The sequence below is a fragment of the Zonotrichia leucophrys genome, chromosome 26, assembly GCF_028769735.1.
Source record: "Zonotrichia leucophrys gambelii isolate GWCS_2022_RI chromosome 26, RI_Zleu_2.0, whole genome shotgun sequence".
Taxonomy (NCBI): domain Eukaryota; kingdom Metazoa; phylum Chordata; class Aves; order Passeriformes; family Passerellidae; genus Zonotrichia; species Zonotrichia leucophrys.
In genome coordinates, this window is record NC_088195.1 from 875,837 (window position 1) to 888,035 (window position 12,199).

The window sequence follows — 12,199 nt, forward strand, 5'->3', positions numbered from 1 at the left end:
TGTGTGTGGATCAGCTGTGGCAATGCTGGGGGTGTTTGTGACAAATCCAATCCCATTTTCCTGCTGAAGGGATGGATGGGAGAGCGAGTGACCATCCTTGGCGAGGCCGTTCCTGCTGGTACAGCACAGGCTGGAGCAAACTGCTCATTTTCCTCCAAACTGCTCATTTTCATTGTCCCGCAGCCCCTGTGTGGCTGTGACACAGGGTTTGCACCCCAGCAGTTTAACCCCCGCCGTGCCAGGCTCTGCAGCCCCGTTTCCCTGCCTGGGGAGGATCAGGAGGACAGGAAAGCCGCGGGCAGCGCCGGCTGTGCCGGAGGAAGCGCGGCCACCGCGGCCCCGTCACTCCCTGACTCAGCCTGCAAGGAGTTCCTCCTGTCATTTCCAGCCTGGGAACAGATTCCTGCAGGAGACTGATGGGCAGTTCTTGCTCTGCCATCAGCCAGAGCCTGCAGTGATCTCCGGTGTGCCAGCCCTGCTGGAGGGCACTGGGCACCCAGCGAGGGAAGGACACAAATCTGGAGGCGCTTTCCAGCTGTTCCTGAGTCTCCCTGCTTTGCTTTGTTCACCTGGGAATGAGCGTCCAAAAAGTGAGTCTGTGCTTTTGAGGTTAATGCCTGGACGGCACTCAAAGGAGGCTTTGAGTTGTTTGGATTTGTGTGGTGGTTTCTGGGCTCTGGGGTTTGCCTTGGCAGGGTTTCCTTTGAGCCCAAAGTGGCCATTTCCCCTCAGGATGGGAGGCTGGCATGCTGGGAATTGGCACTTGGGAAGCTGTGGTGACTGTGAGTGTGTTGGTGGCAGGGTTCAACCCGCAGGTGATGGCTCTGAAATTGGCATTTTCCCAATTTTTGGGGAACATTTACCCACAGCAGAGCCCAGGGGCTGGGTGCTTGCCCAGGTAGCCCAGTGTGAGGGGTTCACGTGTGGGCAGCTCGTGTGAGGAGCTTTGTTCCCCGTGGCTGGGCAGATTTATTGGTGTCAGAGCAGAGGAGCAGGGAGCTGGCTGAGGAACAGGGATGTTACAGTTCAACTCCATAAAACACGCCGGCTGTCTGCTCTGCTCACTCATCTGCCAAGTCCCCAAAAAGTCGCAGTGACAGGAGCAGAGGATGGAGCTCTGCCCTCATGATCATATTTCCTGTCTCTGCTGGCTTATGTCACAGCCTGGAATGTTATTTGAACAACAACCAAAAAAATAGCCTGCGAATTTCCTTTTGATTTTTAATGGAAGTGTGAAGAGGTGGGGAGGAAAAGGGAGCGTGCCCGGAGCTTTCCTAAGTGCCTTGGTTATTCTTGTGCTGCAAATATGCCATTTCACAGCTCTGAAATCTGCTCTGAAGTCAAAACAGAAAACTGTGCAATGGTCTGGGTTGGAAAGGACCTCAAAGGTCCCTTCCCTGGGGTGTCCAAGGCCAGGTTGGATGGGGCTTGGAGTAACCTGGGACAGTGGAAGGGATGGGAACTGGATGGGATTTCAGGTCCCTTCCAACCCAAACCATTCTGTAATTCCATGATAAACCCAGAGTAAGCAAACTGGCAGTGAGAGCTTTTCAAAGCCCACCTTGGGATGAGGAATCTTGTGTTTGCCTTAAACCTCCCAAAACCCCTGACTTTGCTGTCTGCCCCTCTGGATTTCCAAGTGCATTGAACACCAGAGGCATCGTCCCTTGTGGGGCTGGAGCTGGGATGGCAATGAGCAATGAGCTGGGCTGGGAGGTGCTGTGGCAGAGCGAGGGGCACTGCAGCTTCTCTCTGTCCCTCTGTGAGATTTCCTTGCAGCTCTCGAGGAGTTAATCCCAGCCCTCTCCTGGAGTGCTTGGCTCCACTGGCAGCTGAGGAGCCTCCTGGAGCAGGAATTGTGCTCAGAGGCTGCTCAGTGGTGACAGGTCCAGACTGCCTTTAAAAATCTCACAGCAACCGAGGAGCTGGGGCCAAACTCGCTGGGCTCGGGGGGAGACAGAGACAGCAGCTCCTGGCGCGTCCCCGGGCCACAATGAGGTGCTGCTGCAAGGGCTTGTGTAACTCTGCTTTTCAGGGCAGGAACTGTGTGCCAGGGACAAGCTCTGTGTGGCAGGGACAAGCTCTGTGTGACAGGGACAAGTCGGTCCCGCTGGATGAATTCCCTGGGCCGAGGTTGGGCTCAGCTCAGCCGTGCCAGAACAAACTCCCAGGGAGAAAACAACAGCACAGGCTCTTGTGAGGACTTCCAAGGGGGTTGTGTAACTTGGTTAAAAACCAAAATAAAAGGATAAGAATTGGCCCAGCCCAGGGTGCTGGGTCACGGGGAGGTTTGGGCTCAGGAGGGACAGGCTGGGGGGAATTGCAGGGACCTTGCAGAGGGGGATTTCACTTCTAAAGTGTTGGATTTTAACCATCCACGGCCTCACGGGCTTGCACCAAGGAGCTCTGTGTCAATCCTGCCATTGAAATGAGATTGAATTGACTTTTATAAAGGAATTGCCTCCCTGGGGTGAGCCCCGCTGGCACAGGGCTTTGGGCAGCTCACCTGCCCCAGCAGAACCTGCTCCCACACCCTCTGAGCTGCAAAGATCTATTGGAAACAAAACAATTTTGTCAAATTTCCTTCTCCTCCCAAGATTTATAAAAAACCCATTATTTTTATCCCAAACTGCAGAATTTTAACATGAGAAGAAACAGAATATTGGCTCATTTGTTCATCCCTGCGAATTTCTGCTTCATTCTCTGCGAATTCCCATTATAAACATGACACTTGGGCAGATTATCTGCTTTAGCCATCGTGTTACTGAGGGGGATATCACATTAATTTCCTTGTCATTGCGTTTGTTCTCATCTGTGTGGGATCATTTGCTTCAAAGTCTTGTGATCCTTAATGTAACTCACTTGGTCTTTGCTTCGAAAAAGACAAAGGGAGCAGCACTCAGTGTTCCTGGATTTTCCAAAATCACTGGTTTCCCTCAGATCTGGGAGGTTCTTTTTGGCCAAGCAAAGCTGGGTGGTTTTGGTGAAAATTCCACAGGTTTTGGGCCAGAGACAGCTCCAATTGTTGAGTTTTGGCTTTGCCCAGTCCTCGAGCTCTGCAGGGATGTTTTGGGGATCTGGAGGAGCAGTCTGTGATTGTAAAGGGGAGTTTTATAAAACTGAACCAGCTGAGAGTGGTGCCCTGGCCCTCACAAGATGTTTTGTTGTGTTTTTGGAGGAAACTCCTTTTGTGATGAGTCCCTGAGTTTGCCAAAGGAGCCCTGCCGTGGCTTCTCTCCCTGTGGGATCCTCTGAGCATTTTATGGGGATTTTTGTGCTCAGTTCTTGACCCACCTTGGTGCTGTGACCCCATTGCTGCTCCATCCAAGCAGTGCCCTGGGGATCTGGGGACACCTGGGATGGGGCTGGGACACCTCTGTGGGGCAGAGCTGAATGCAGGGGTGCTGAGGGCTCCCGGGGCAGCCAGCCTGGCTGCGTCCCTGTGAATTATGGCCTCGCACATCCTGAAGGATTTATTGTTTTCCGGCAGGGCTGGAGCCTGTCCCGCAGGCAGGAGTGGGAGGAAGTGACTCAGTTGCTCTGCAGACAAGTGCAGCTTTGAGCTGCAGGGAGGCAGGAGCAGCCCAGGGTGTCCTGAGGGAATTCCTGGGAATTGCTGCTGCTCCTGGGGCTCTGGAATGGGCAGTGAAAAGGCCGGGCTGGGCAGTGGCCTCAGCAGCTGTGGGGTGGGGATGTGACAGCAGAGCAGGGGACAAGGGAAGGTGCCACAGAGCAGGGAGAGGCTGTGGGTGCTTTCCTAACTGCCTCAGTAATTCTTATAATGATAATAATAACCAGGGCAGTTGTGCAGGGCTGGGAGCAGCTGCAGCAGCCCATGGCCAATCGATTGCCACGCCAGGGGCACAGTGTGGGACACAGCCCCCAGCAGCTTCCAGGGGCTTTTATGGGATGTTTTCCACCCCCACAGGCAGAAACACGGTGACCCTTCCTGGGTGGGTGCTGCAGCTCCCAAATCTCCCCTCCTGTCACCCCCATTGTCCCCACAGTGCCGCTGTTTGTGGGATTTGTGGAGTTCCTGGTTTTGCTCAGGATATCTCATCCATCAAAGTGTCCAGCCCCTCTTTAGCCTCAGACCTTGTGGCTGATGTCAGATGTGCACGTCAGCAGCTGCTTTCTCCATCTCAGTCTCAGCTTGGTTGGAGACAGAGAAGTTTTTAAGTGACAGAGATCCTTAGCAAAGAAACGAGAGTTAGTGTTAAAAATAAAGAAAACAAGACAGCTCGTTTCATCTAAACAGAAGGGTTATTAAACAGGCTTGAATTAATCAGAGACCTGCCAGAGCTCTGAAATTGAAAAGCAGGGCAGAGGAGCAGGGAGCACACGAGTGTGAAGGAGCCACTTTCTCAAGCAGACATTGATGTCCCAACGCTCTGGGAGAGGAGATGATGTTCAGCTGATGGTGGCATGGGGGGAGGTGGCTCCAGGCTTTGGGGTCCTTGCTTGGACCTCAGGCCATGAGGCTGGGGGCACCCTGAGAGCCCCCCGACCCCAGATCAGCTTGGTGCTGATACATGGAGATAAACCTGGTTGGGTGCTGATACATGGAGATAAACACAGGTTGGTGCTGATCCTGAGAGATAAACCTGGGTTGGTGCTGATACAGGGAGATAAACCTGGCTGGGTGTTTATCCCAGGAGATAAGCCCAGCTTGGTGCTGATACAGGGAGATAAACCCCGGTTGGTGCTGATCTCAAGAGATAAACCCATTCTGGAGGGTCAGGGAGCTGCACCAACCATGCCCAGAGGTCCCCACACCCCAGCCCCTCAGGCTGAGAGTGACCCAGGGCTGTTTTGGGGACACTCAGCCCCCCAGCAGCAGCTGTGCCCAATGCCCCACGTCCTGCCCTGCTGTGTGAATGCAGCCAGGATCACACCCAGCGCTCTCTGGCACAGCCCAGGAGCTCTGCTGCACCAGCTCTGTTTAATGGACTGCCTGGGGACCCATTTAATTTGGAGCTGGGGCTCTCCACTTGCCTGTGGTGTGCTTGGAGCGAGGCCAGCAGGAGCTGCTGCTTGTTTTGCTCCTGCAGCTCGCTGTGATCCTCCCTCTGCTGCTCTGTGACTTTCCCTGGTAATAAACTGCAGCTGGATGTCACCTGGGGACACGGGGCTGGGCTGGGGCTCGGGAGATAAAACTCCTGCCTTGCCACTGGGACCTTTTGCTTAGCCTTGGGCAAATCATTGCCTCGTTTAATCTGCTTGCACCCGAGGTCAGCAGCCATTAAATTCCATTTTGTTGGGAACGAAGCCCATGAATAATCAAAGGATGCTCAGGTGGAGAGGTGGGTAAAGCTCAGTCCATCAGGACTCAGGTAGGAAACCAGGAAAAGCACTTTGTGAGGCACGTAAAACTGACCCAGATTGCCTGGAGGGGTTGTGGGTTCTGTTTCTGGGGGTCCTTGAGGACTCTTTAGAGAACAGCACTGCGCTGATGGCTCTACCAGCTGGGCCTGCAGCAGGAGGCTGTTACACATCACAGCTCTCCGTCCAACTTTGCTCTTTCAACATCATCCAGCACCAGTGACCTGTTTACACAGGTCTGGCCGAACCCCAGCCTCCCCAAACGTGACTAAAGCAGCCATGAAAGCTCAGAAGTGTTAAATTCCCCCTTGGTGTCAGACTTCAAGGCAGCCAGGGTGGGCAGGCTCCGTCCTGCTCCGTGTCAGGCTGTCACCAGCCTGGAGCCTGGGGAGTGCAGCCCTCCTTGGGCAGTTCTCCACTGGATTGTCCAGAGGAACAGCAGCTCCTCTTCCACTGGATCTGCAGAGGAACACTCCATCCTTTTCTAGAGGTTCCCTGCTCTCTGGTCTCCATCTGTTCCAGCTGTCCTCCCCCGATGCTCTGACAGCTCTGGATGCCCCTGGGATGGGGACTGAGGAGCACAGCCTGTCCAGGCCTGTCCAGCAAACCTGGGGCAGCGCCAGGGGTGGCACTGGGTGCGCTGTGTCCTTGTCCTGCAATCTGCAGCTCCAAACCTGGGGCTCAGGGCAGGGCCCCCCTGGGTTTTCTGCTCCTCTGGACCCGTTGGGATGTGTGTGTGCACAGGAGGGAGGTGCAGGGGAGAGCTTTGCACAGTGTGTGCTGTGTAAACAAATGGCTGGGCTCCGGACAAATTTTGTGCATAATTGCTGTGATGTTGTTTGTTATCAGGGAAATGCCTTTTCGTGGCTGGGCTCTGTTCTTCCCCTCCTCTTCCTTGTCCCAGGCCTGGAGGAAGCAATAATCACAATGCTGTGCTTTGCCCTCTTAACTCTTTCTCAGAGGGCTGTGGATGGCATCGCTGGGAATGAGCAGCCCTGGAAGGGGGGCACAGCTCCTGGCACAGGTTCTGCCCTGGCTGCCAGCACAGAGCAGGGACAGGGCCAGCCAGGAGGCTGCATTTCGGTCCGAAAAATAATAATATTATAGTCTGAATATGAGTATAAATAATAATATTATAGTCTGGATATGAGTATAAATAATAATATTATAGTCTGGATATGAGTGTGAATAATAATATTATAGTCTCCATTAGGATGGCAGTGGGGGGAAAAATCAGACCTGTGATTATTCCTTCAATCTAATAATTATTTAAATACCTGGACCCTTTGGGTCCAAAACCCAAAGTGTTCAGGTTGTGTTTTAGGAAAAGTTTGTTATTTGTCATCCCTGTGGGGAAACCTCTGCAGAAACCACACCAGGCTCCTCACTGGTGATTTACAGCTTGTTCTCATGGTTGATGGAGTCAAAATATTAACTGAAAAAGGCCAAGAGGAGGTGGTAGGAGCCATCCTCGTGGCTCTGTGTTACAGAATTCCAGTTATTCACACCCAGGTGCCATTGGGGTCAGGCTCCTGGGTGCTGTGGTGGCTGTGGTGGCCTGGCCAAAGAGGCAGCCCTGAGCATCCAGACCTCTGATCCACCTGGAAACATCCCAGGGCTTGGAGAAGCTTCCATCAGACACTTTGGCTCAGACTTTTTGCCTAATTAAACCCAAACCTCATTAATTATGGCAAGGTCTTCCTCCACAGCTGACAAACGCGTGCAGAGTGTCACTCCTTGGAGGGGATCAATCACTGCAGCAGCTCCAGTGCCTGGAAAGGTTTCACAGGAAAATTCCCAATGAGCTGCAGGAGGGAAGAGGGCCCAGCACCTGTGATCCCTCTTGCTGCAGGGAATGGCCAAATTGGAGCTTTTCCCTCATTTCCAGACCTGACATGGAGCCAGCAGCAGGGGAAGGGCTCAGGCTGGTGTGAGAGGGCTGTGCCAGAGCGTTTGTCCTGCCTGAGCGTTTGTCATGTGCAGCTTGGCCTCCTGGTGACCCTTTGGGCAGAGCTGGGGCTGTCACAGCCCGGTCACCTTTTGGACAGTGCCTCTGTCCCCATTCCCAGCCATGAATCTTATGGGGCTGTAAACAGCAAAAAGAGCAGAACCACCCCCATCTCCCAGAGCAATCCCAGCCCCCTCTGCCCCTCCTGGCCGGCTCTGCCATTCCTCAGGAGGGTCTGTTCAGGATCACAGCCCCCACAAAGCCAGCATAGGATTTATGGCCCAATCTGCTCCTCCCTGTGAGTGCCTGGGGACCCTGGTGGCCTCTGGGCAGGGGGAGGCATGGGGACAGAGAAAGGACAGGCAGGGAAAATCTTGTGGGGATGAGGATGGGGGTCAGTGAGGCACTGGGGGTGTTTGCTGTGTCCTGGAGGGGCTGGGGCACATCCAGAGGGGTGAAATATCCCAAAACCAGGAGCTGAGGGGTGATGGGTAAGGGCCCCGCCGTGCTGAGCGTAAATCACTGCTCACCAGAGCAACCCCACCCCCCAAGAAAAGCCCCCTCAGCACCAGGCAAACACAGCTGCCACACTGGTGACATCAGAATTGTGCCTTTGAGCCGTCATTGGCCACAGGAGATTCTCTTGTTGTTTTGGCTTTAATTTTCTTTTTCTTTTTTTTTTTTTTCTGGGGGTCTGCACAAAATGCCACTAATGACAAACTGTGGTGCCCGTGAGTGAGTGACAGCTGAAATGAGAGAAATGACTAATGGTGCCTCCTGAAGCCCTGTCACATGGAGATTAAATGAGCCCTTTTTTCTTCCCCCCTCAATGAGAATCATGGGCATTTGAATAATAATATTATAGTCTCCATTAGGATGACAGTGGGGGAAAAAATCGGCTCAGACCTGTGATTATTCCTTCAATCTAATAATTATTTAAATACCAGATAACTCCTTTCAGCCTAATTGAGGCCTTTCAGCTGCTTGGGTTTATATTGTGTCCCTGAATTTACTCTCTCTTTCACCTTGCGTTACTAATAGCTGCAGATTGCTTCTGAGGCTGTATTTTAAAACTCTCTTCAGAAAAAAAAAAAAAAAAGAAAAGAAAGAAAGAGAGGGAAAATTAATGATCAAATGGTATTAAGGGTGAGAGTTAATATCATCCATTCTGCTGCTGTTTAACTCCCCAGGTGTTTGGCCTGCTCCACAGGGATGGTTTGGGTTGGGAGGGACCTTGATGCTCATCCAGGGCCATTTAATCCAGTGGGAATCCCAGACTGGTTTGGGTTGGAGGGGACCTTAAAGCCCATCCAGTGCCATTTAATCCAGTGGGAATCCCAGACTGGTTTGGGTTGGAAGGGACCTTGAAGCTCATCCAGTGCCACCCTGTTGCATTCCACAGCAGCAGATCACCATTGTTTACAGTTTGTTCCTGAGGCTTCTCAGCTTCTCAGGAGAAAAAATCCTAAGGAAAGGATTTTCCATAAAATGTGCCTGTGACACACTGAGAGGGTGGCAGGGCCCGTGTCCTCCCCAGGACAGACAAACTGCCAAGGTGGGAATGCCGGAACGCCGGGCCTGGCAGCGAGAGGGAAGCAGCTGGGGCAATGTGTCCCTGAGCAGAATGACAAAGCCATCAGGGCTGCCTCTCCTGCCGTGTCTCCTGTCAGAGGCACAGGCAGGGACAGAGCTCCTTTGTCACCTCTCAGGAACAGCCCTCTCCAGCTCCCGGCAGGAACAAGGCTAAAGAGAGAGCGGCTGTGGGTGACACTGCAGCTCAGAGCGCCCCTGCAGGGCTGGGAATTGGTGGAAATTCAAATAAAACCACACCAGGAGCAGCAGCAGGGGCTCAGAGCTGCAGAGGGCAGGGTTCCTGTGGGGTGTGTGGGATGTGATGGGTGCAGCGTGGTGCCTCATCCTCATCCTCAGCTGGGGTGACCCCGAGGTGAGGGAGGGTTCTCTGAAGTGGTGCCTTTGCCTGCCCAGCCTGGAGCACGTCAGGAATGAGTAATTTGGGATAAAGGAGAACTTTGTGGTGGTTTTCTGGCACTCAGACACCTCCATGGGCAGGTCAAGCCAGCTGCTCTAGACTGTGGTGTCTCTCCTGCTGGCAGGGCTTGGTGGCTGATCTAACCGTGTGCTCCCACCTTGGTGGCAGCTGCTTTTTGGCAGGAAAGTACCTTGTGAAGGAGCTCCTGCCTAAAAAGCACCTGCTTGAGAGGCACTTGTGGCTCTGGGGAGGGTTTGAGGGGAGATGTCAGCGCCTTCAGTGTGCGCTCAATGAGCTTGCCTGCACGAGGCTTCTTCCTCAGGTTCCCAAATTAAATCAGGGAGGTTTTAAAGGTAAAGAACAGCTCTTATTTCCTCTGCTGCTTCCAGCAACACACCCTGCAGGAGACATCCTTTCAGCCAAGATTGCAGATGGGTGGCTGGGGCTGTGAGCTGCGGGCTTTGTCTTGGGCTGGAGCTGATTCTCCCCTCCCTGTCTGAGCAGAGCATGTTCTAAACACCCAAATTAAGATGCAGGGGCTGAAACAAGTGGCAAAGCATCAAGCCTGAACTGCTCTCCACTAAGTTATGGACTCGTTAATTCTCGCTGTGCTTAGAGACATCCTCCCTTTATCTCAAGGACTGTGTAATTAGAAAGCCTCCTTTGAATTTTATCTGCAGGGCACACAGGATCTAATCCTTGGCTCTGGGTGGTTCTTCTCTCCACAGAACCATGTGAGGGACGTTGCCGGGGCTCAGGACACGCGCGGGGGACACGGAGCTCTCCTTTCCCAGGATGGATCAGAGGAGGACCTGGCCTCGCCTACGGGACTCTGATGGCTGCCCAGTGGCTCTGCTCTGCCTCCTCCTGGCATCGCTGTCCCGGGACGTGTCCAGCAATGCCTCCTTCAACACTTTCCACTCGGAGAACCGCGACTGGACGTTCAACCACCTGACGGTGCACCGGGGCACCGGCGCCGTCTACGTGGGGGCCATCAACAGGGTCTACAAGCTCTCGGGGAACCTGACCATCCTGGTGGCTCACAAAACCGGCCCCGAGGAGGACAACAAGTCCTGCTACCCTCCCCTCATCGTGCAGCCCTGCAGCGAGGTCCTGACGCTCACCAACAACGTCAACAAGCTGCTCATCATCGACTACTCCGAGAACCGGCTGCTGGCCTGCGGCAGCCTCTACCAGGGCGTCTGCAAGCTGCTGCGCCTCGACGACCTCTTCATCCTGGTGGAGCCCTCGCACAAGAAGGAGCACTACCTGTCCAGCGTCAACAAGACGGGCACCATGTACGGGGTGATCGTGCGCTCCGAGGGCGAGGACGGGAAGCTCTTCATCGGCACGGCCGTGGATGGCAAGCAGGATTATTTCCCCACCCTGTCCAGCCGCAAGCTGCCCCGGGACCCGGAGTCCTCGGCGATGTTGGATTACGAGCTCCACAGCGACTTTGTCTCGTCCCTCATCAAAATCCCCTCGGACACACTGGCCCTGGTTTCTCACTTTGACATCTTTTACATCTACGGCTTCGCCAGCGGGAACTTTGTGTATTTCCTGACGGTGCAGCCGGAGACCCCCGAGGGCGTCTCCATCAACTCCGCCAGCGACCTCTTCTACACCTCGCGCATCGTCCGCCTGTGCAAGGACGACCCCAAGTTCCACTCGTACGTGTCGCTGCCCTTTGGCTGCGTCAGGGGTGACACCGAGTACCGCCTGCTGCAGGCCGCCTACCTGGCCAAGCCCGGGGAGGTGCTGGCCAGGGCCCTCAACATCACGGCGCAGGAGGACGTGCTCTTTGCCATCTTCTCCAAGGGGCAGAAGCAGTACCACCACCCGCCCGACGACTCGGCGCTCTGCGCCTTCCCCATCCGCACCGTCAACGCCCACATCAAGGAGCGCCTGCAGTCCTGCTACCAGGGCGAGGGCAACCTGGAGCTCAACTGGCTGCTGGGCAAGGATGTGCAGTGCACCAAAGCGGTAAGGGTGCGCTGGGTGGGGCCTGTGGGGGCCCTGGAGAGCCAGGTTCAATCCCTGCCCCAGTGGAACACCAGTTTGCAGAGTAGGATCAGCCTGTCTGTGCCTCAGTTTCCCTGAATTCAGAGCATCTTCCCCTTTAATCCATGCTCTCATCCTACAGTGGGATGACAATGAGGGAAGGGGTGGTGTTAAGGCAGAATAAAGTGTGCAGCTTCCTGGGAGTCTCTGTCACTCTCAAACCAGGGCTCTGGAAGCTGCAGGAGCTCTGGGGAAGGTGGCTGGAGCTGGCAGGGTTGACACATTGGTGACCCCAACCCTGCTGCCAGCTCCCTCCACACCACCCCGAGCGTGTGGGGCCTCCCTGGGCTCTGTGTCACTCACAGCTGCCCCAAACCTTGTCTTTCCAGCCAGTCCCCATCGATGACAACTTCTGTGGGCTGGACATCAACCAGCCCCTGGGGGGCTCGGTGCCCGTGGACGGGGTGACGCTCTTCACCTCCAGCCGCGACCGCATGACCTCCGTGGCTTCCTACGTCTACAACGGCTACAGCGTGGTCTTCGTGGGCACCAAGACGGGCAGGCTGAAGAAGGTGAGCCCTGTCCGTGGCTGTGGAGGGCCAGGAGCTGCTCTGGGGTTGGTCTCTCTTCGATGCTGGCCAGGGTTGGTCTCTCTCGGGATGCTCTGGTGCACCTCTCTGCTGCCGCTGCGCCTCACGGGTGTTTCCCAGTGGGAAACTGGGAGCGAAGCAGGAGTGGGAATGGCAGGGTGTGGGTCACAGCCTGGTGTTGGAGAGGCAGAGGTCAGCTCTCAGTGTTGTGGTGTGGTTTGTTGTGGAATGCCATTTTTGGGAAAGGTGAAGTTGAAGCTGCTGCAGGATGGTTCTGGAAAAGGAACCAAAGGAGGTCAGATGGAAATCTTGCAATGGTTTTGTTTCCCAGCAATCCTTCTGCAGCTG

At 54.6% G+C, this 12,199-nt stretch overlaps 1 protein-coding gene across 1 annotated transcript in view; it reads left to right on the plus strand.

The window, feature by feature from the left end:
- PLXNA2 (plexin A2) overlaps nucleotides 1–12,199 on the plus strand; it is a 136,241-nt gene that overhangs the window by 6,150 nt on the left and 117,892 nt on the right. The window contains exons 2-3 of the mRNA XM_064733278.1: nucleotides 9,989–11,243; nucleotides 11,651–11,833. Of these exons, the coding sequence (XP_064589348.1) occupies nucleotides 10,056–11,243; nucleotides 11,651–11,833 (1,371 nt within the window). The 5' untranslated portion in view covers nucleotides 9,989–10,055. The remainder of the gene's footprint in view (nucleotides 1–9,988; nucleotides 11,244–11,650; nucleotides 11,834–12,199) is intronic.